We start from the raw sequence: 5,789 nt of genomic DNA on the forward strand, positions 1-5,789 counted from the left end.
GAAGCCACTGTAGCTCGAAGATCGTTTGAAGCACTGCTCTGTACATTGTCAAGAACGAAAGATAGCATTGGTCGTGCAACGCGTGCGGCAATTGACTGTGCAAAATATGGGATTGCTGGAGAGGTTAGCCTTCACTTATGCCTTCGTTCTCTACCTTGGGATTCAATGAATTTAATAGCAAGATTCTCTTGTTAACTTGAGGTCTTTATTGTGAATGGTTTGTAGCCGTTAGTAGTGATATTCTGTAAGTTTCTTTTCTTTACACTTAGGCTACGTGGATGCATAGGCCAGTCTAGCAATTTGTGCATATTAGCATGTATTGCTGCTAGACTTTAGCTGTTACTTTGTGAATGGTTTGATTCCCAAATGCTTTTCAATCCTTTTTTTTGGGTGTGGGGTGGGGGTGGGGGTGGTGACGGGGGTGCAAATTTTAATTATTAGGGCGATCAACATAAGAACCTTGATTCAGATGTTCCTTTGATGAAGCAATCAGAGTACGTTGGCAATCTCTTAAGGAAAATAGGGTGCATGGTTTGAGAAGGGTGCAACCAGGCAATTCTGGGCATGCCAATTTTGGTCGTTTGAAGCATCCCTTAAATAACATAGGCTTGTGGCCTCCAAGTTCTCTGTCAGAACTGCCTGCATGTGAGTGGGCAGTTCTGAACCTTACATGTGACAAACAAGGGGGCAAATGGGTAATTTACCCTCCCAATGTATGGCTCAGAACCACCCGCTTGCATGCGGTCGGTTCTGAGGTGATTCCTGTTCAGGCTTGTGGTATTCATAGAACAATATTTGCTATTTGTTAGATTTGCGATGACTTTCTTATTCAATGAAGTTTACTTAATTCCTTACTTCCAGTTCCACCTCTATTAATTTAATACAACGTAATGAGAATTGCTTTCGTAATAGTCTAAAAATATACGTAAAACAGTAATTCTAATACCTATTTAAGGTAATGCCTGCACATCTGTGATCTGATGACTTACATATACAGCTGTTGTCACTAATACTTGTCTGTTTTCGGTACTAGGAATAACCCATATATTCAACACCATTGTATTTTCTTTTGATTGGGACCATCAGATGTTCTTTTGGTAAGTATAAAAAGTTTATTTTGCATTTGTTGGCATTACAGTGAGCATGTTGGATTAGGTTATGACCACTGGGTGCCCAGCATAAGCATCAAACTGTCTTTCTCTGATTTATCAGTTTATCTTGTCCTAAGCTGTAAGCATTGTATGTTCAGCTCTGATTGCCTATTGTTTGAGATGGGATAAATCTGAAATACTGTTAGCAACCCTTGTTAAGGTATCAGTTGGACATCTACTTTGGTGTTGTGCTGCTTTCATTGTCAATATGTTTATCGGTGATTTCACTTTGTCAAATTTTTTCTCTAGATGACATTTCTTCTGTAACATACATCTGGAGTAAGAAAATTCTGATCTTTTGAACGTATTGGAGGATTTACTATCTATATTTTAAGAATATAGTCCATCTATTCTCGCTTTTATAAACCCTGGAAGACTTCAGGGAGATGAAAAAAAAATGACTGCATTGTATGAAATGACTCATTCCTATTATTGGCACTAGTAACCATATAATTTTATCTTTTTAGGTAGTTGAAATCCTTGTTCAGCATTTGGAAAGAGAATCAAGTTTGTATAAAAGGGTAGATCTATTCTTCCTTGTAGATTCCATTACTCAATATTCACGCAGTCAAAAAGGTATTTTTATTTTGTGTTGCTAACTGTTTCTATTCAGGGTCTTGACTTTGACTGATGAATGTTTTCTTTCCAACAAACCTGCTTGAAAAACATCAGGTGGAGTTGGCGATGTGTACCTTTCTCTTGTCCAGTCTGTGCTTCCTCGTTTATTATCTGCTGCTGCACCTCATGGACATACTGCATGGGAAAACCGTCGACAATGCCTAAAGGTAAGCATCTTCAGCATTTATTATTATTTTCTTCCCTGGGATGAATTTTATATCATTCCTTTTTGGATGTAGGTATTGAGACTCTGGCTTGAAAGGAAAACCCTCCCAGAATCTATAGTACGGCATCATATCCGGGAACTTGAATCTGTAAATGAAATATCATTAGCTAGTTCCTATTCTCGACGTCCGTCAAGAACAGAGCGCTCCCTTAATGATCCTATCCGTGAGATGGAGGGAATGTTTGTTGATGAGTATGGAAGGTGCATTTCAGTTCTTTGTTTTTATTGTCTGTTAAGTCGATTACCTGTTTCTCACTTGTCAGTTTTTCAAAGTAGTTACTTAATTTGGAAACAAGCTTGTAAATATAGCTTAGTGCAAGTCAAGACTTATGTGTTCATGATTCCCCAAAATTTACCTAGGAAGATATCCACGCTTGAAGATGTGGAGCATGTGGCACAGTGGCAGATGTGTCCGATGACCTTACACATTCAATCCTCCTTTTCATTTTTTCTTCATCATCAGGACATTAGATTACTCTTACGTTATTTGACTTTTGTTACTTCCTAGAATTAAGAAAATGGTTTCTACTTAAATTATTCTAATTCTATTTGAATGGCAATTGCAAGTAACAGAAGTAGATTAGTTGTACTGCACATGTGGATTGAGATATTTCTCCTCTTATATTTGTCTATGGTTTTTGATCAGTACTCAATTAATTTAGCTTATTGAAGCTAGATAAGTGTAATTTTTTATGTCTATAATATTAGAGTGAATTGTATCTTTCATACCATAAAATTTGTTAAGATACACCTAGCTACTTTTCTCCTCTTGGCAGAAAGAAATTCCAAGTTTCTTTTTTGAAACTCGTAACTATTTATCAACTGAGATGTTTTTTCAACTTGTTCTCTTATGGTTGCTATAAATATTTGAAGTCAAAAGTTCAATAACAATAAGCTATTTACTGGCATTTGGACCTGCTTTTTGCACTTAAAATAAACTATAGTTCATGAGTTTCTCATAATGGGCCAAGTGTCATTGTCAAACAACCTTTTAGACAAACTTAATTTTTTTGCGTGCCTTTTTTTTTTGCATTGACTTGGATTTTGAACTCAAATAGTACTAGGCACTCTGATTAGATACCTCGATATATTACACTTGACTGATATATTCTCGCACACTCCTTTTGTTGGTCTAACTGAAAGCATTTAAACTTGCAAAGTATAGCGTAAATTGCTCTGCTTCAAGCGTACCACCTGTGTTTTCCTTATGGAATCTGTTTCACACGTACTGATGCTTGCCACTTAATTTTCAATCCTGTTGAAATTCCAGAATAAGTATGCTTTAGCTGCTGTATTTTCTTCCTGTTGCTCACTAGTTTGTTTTGTATTACAGCAACACAAGTTTTCAGCTGCAACATTTCATTCATCCTCCCTTGCTTGAAGACGATGAAGGAAGTGGGGATGACGAGAAAAGTTTTGAAGCTGTTACCCCTGAACGGAATGCAGAGGTTGAGGACGATAAGGGAGTGACTCAAACTCCCAGCGGGAAGCATCGTCATATCTTGGAAGATGTTGATGGTGAACTTGAGATGGAGGATGTCGCCCCTCCTTGTGGAGGAGAAGCAAGTTCAAGTTGTCATGTTTCAGGCACTGGAACTGTACCTGATGTTCATTATCAGCATGAGCAACATCATACCTTGCCCTGTGCTCCTCCACTTCCTGAGGACTTGCCACCATCTCCACCCCCTTTGCCTTCTTCTCCTCCACCTATGGCTCCATCTTGCTCCACCCCAATCTCTCTTGTTCCCCAACAACAATCCGGAGGATCTCATGCTAACAGTAATGCTAATGGTTTCCACCTTTCCAATAACCACGTGAGTGTCCTTCATACATTACTCTTTCTAATTTTCAGGGTTGGCTTGTTCTTCTCTAGCTGTGTCCTTGCATGTGCATGATAACTTTTATTCTTATAAATCTTTTTCTGATCATTTATGCAGAATAATCAGAACCATCAACAACATTCAATTAGTCAACAACAAAATAGTTTTCAAGGCAAGTTGATTTCTTCGGAGTCGGCACCGTATTATACTCATGGATATGGTGGTTTCCCTAAACAGATGCCACCAGCTGTGTGTCCTCATGGTTCCTCTGGCCCTTACAATTCTCAGACAGCAATGCATTCTGGAAATAATTTTCAGCCTAGTATCAGCACACCCTTGCCAAATAAGGCTTATACCTTGCAGCCACCACCTCCACCAGTCTCAAATCAGTTCTCTTATGTACAAGCAGAGTCTCAACTAAGACCGCAGCCTTGGGGTAATTCTTCTTCATTTGGTGATAGATTTCAGTATGCACATGGTCCACAAGGGGGGAGTTTTTATGGTGATAGGAGTATTAGGGGACCACCTCAACATGAGAATGTTGAGAGGGGCAGATTTCCTCCGGCTACAACCCCCAAAAAAAAAAAAAAAAAAAAACCCACTGAAAGCGGGGTCCAGATAGCACCACATTTAAATTTTAACTTTTTAGTGCTATGAGTTGTTCAAAACAAATGTCATGTTTCTGCAGGTTCCGTTGTTTCTGACAGACCTGAAACATTGTCTAGTCCTCATTCCCGTTATGGCCCCGATTCAGAATCTTCTTCACACCCATCCCATGGTTGGTCGATTCCTCGGAGCATATCCAGTTACCCTGTATCCACCTCAAGATCATCCGTGGAAAACGGGTTTTCTCGGGTGAACGAAGGTTTGTCAACTTGAATTTTTTATTTTATTTTAAAGTTGCTTCATACAAGATGTGGTCTTTGACCTATGATAATGGGACCTTATCAGCATCCCAAACCACTGCCCATGTACAGGACAATCGTTTATTATTATTTTTTGGTTTTTAACCTGTATGCCCTTCAAATCTATTTTTTTAATCTACCAAATCTGTATATTTGCCAATTTTCCTTCAAGTGACAATCAACCTTTAAGTCACCCTTGACTTTTTCTGCTAGAGAATGTTATGGAATTATTCCTCTACATTGTGTTGAGTTGATTAATGTTTTAAAAATATGCTAAAACTACCTCCAATTTAGTTTGATAAAATTAATTAATTACCCTCTCTTCTCACCTCTTTGTATCGGCTTGGACAAGGCGGTGGGTTAAATCTTGGGCGGTGGACAAAGTGGTGTGTGGAGCATGACGTGGGTCTAGGTGATGGATGATATGGCAGGCTAGGGTTCGGGGACATGGGTGAAGTTTAGGGCTTGGATTTGGGTTTCGAGTGGACAGATAAGTGCTAGGGGTAAGCAATGGGAGGGTGAGAGAAGGGGGAGAAAGACTAAAGGAGATGGGGCGTGGTTTGGTGGAAGTAACCTCCTCTGCAGCTCCACCACGTATTGGATCGCGTCGCTGTTGAGTGATTCGAGGAGCAAGAGCTTTCAGCAGTGATTATGTATTGGATTTGCTCCAAATTGACGATGATGATCCTCTCTTCAAGGATGGTGGAGGAGTAGGAAGAGAGGGTTGAGGAGGTGGAGATTGTGGGCAGGGAAGTTGCAGTGGTGCATCATGTCAAGCGTGTCGACCTTGCTTATTTGGAATTGCGTGAGTCCCTTGTTTGGGGTGGAAAAAAAAGAAAAGAGGGAGGGAGGCTGCTGCATGTTGGTGGCAAGGTTGCCATCTGTTTCTTTCTTTTTTCCCCTAACTTTCAAAATTTTAACATTTCAAAATTTCCTAGAGAATAAGGGCATAATGACAATTTTACTATATGTCTTGCAAGTTAAGTTGAGGGCTAACTAATGAGTTTGAGATGGGTAATTTGGAAATGTGCAGATTTTTGTTGTTTTATGGTGGGATGTGTGTTTTCCC

The 5,789-nt window shown here is 39.4% G+C and overlaps 1 protein-coding gene across 1 annotated transcript in view; it reads left to right on the top strand.

The window, feature by feature from the left end:
- The window catches only part of LOC109841567 (protein HUA2-LIKE 2), a 29,788-nt gene that overhangs the window by 23,234 nt on the left and 765 nt on the right, over positions 1-5,789 (top strand). Inside the window, 7 exon segments of the mRNA XM_020410528.1 lie at positions 1-123; positions 1,619-1,727; positions 1,824-1,936; positions 2,009-2,196; positions 3,329-3,809; positions 3,933-4,386; positions 4,498-4,680. The exon segment at positions 1-123 is cut by the window's left edge and continues 10 nt beyond it. Of these exon segments, the coding sequence (XP_020266117.1) occupies positions 1-123; positions 1,619-1,727; positions 1,824-1,936; positions 2,009-2,196; positions 3,329-3,809; positions 3,933-4,386; positions 4,498-4,680 (1,651 nt within the window).

Source organism: Asparagus officinalis, chromosome 5 (genome assembly GCF_001876935.1).
Source record: "Asparagus officinalis chromosome 5, Aspof.V1, whole genome shotgun sequence".
NCBI lineage: Eukaryota > Viridiplantae > Streptophyta > Magnoliopsida > Asparagales > Asparagaceae > Asparagus > Asparagus officinalis.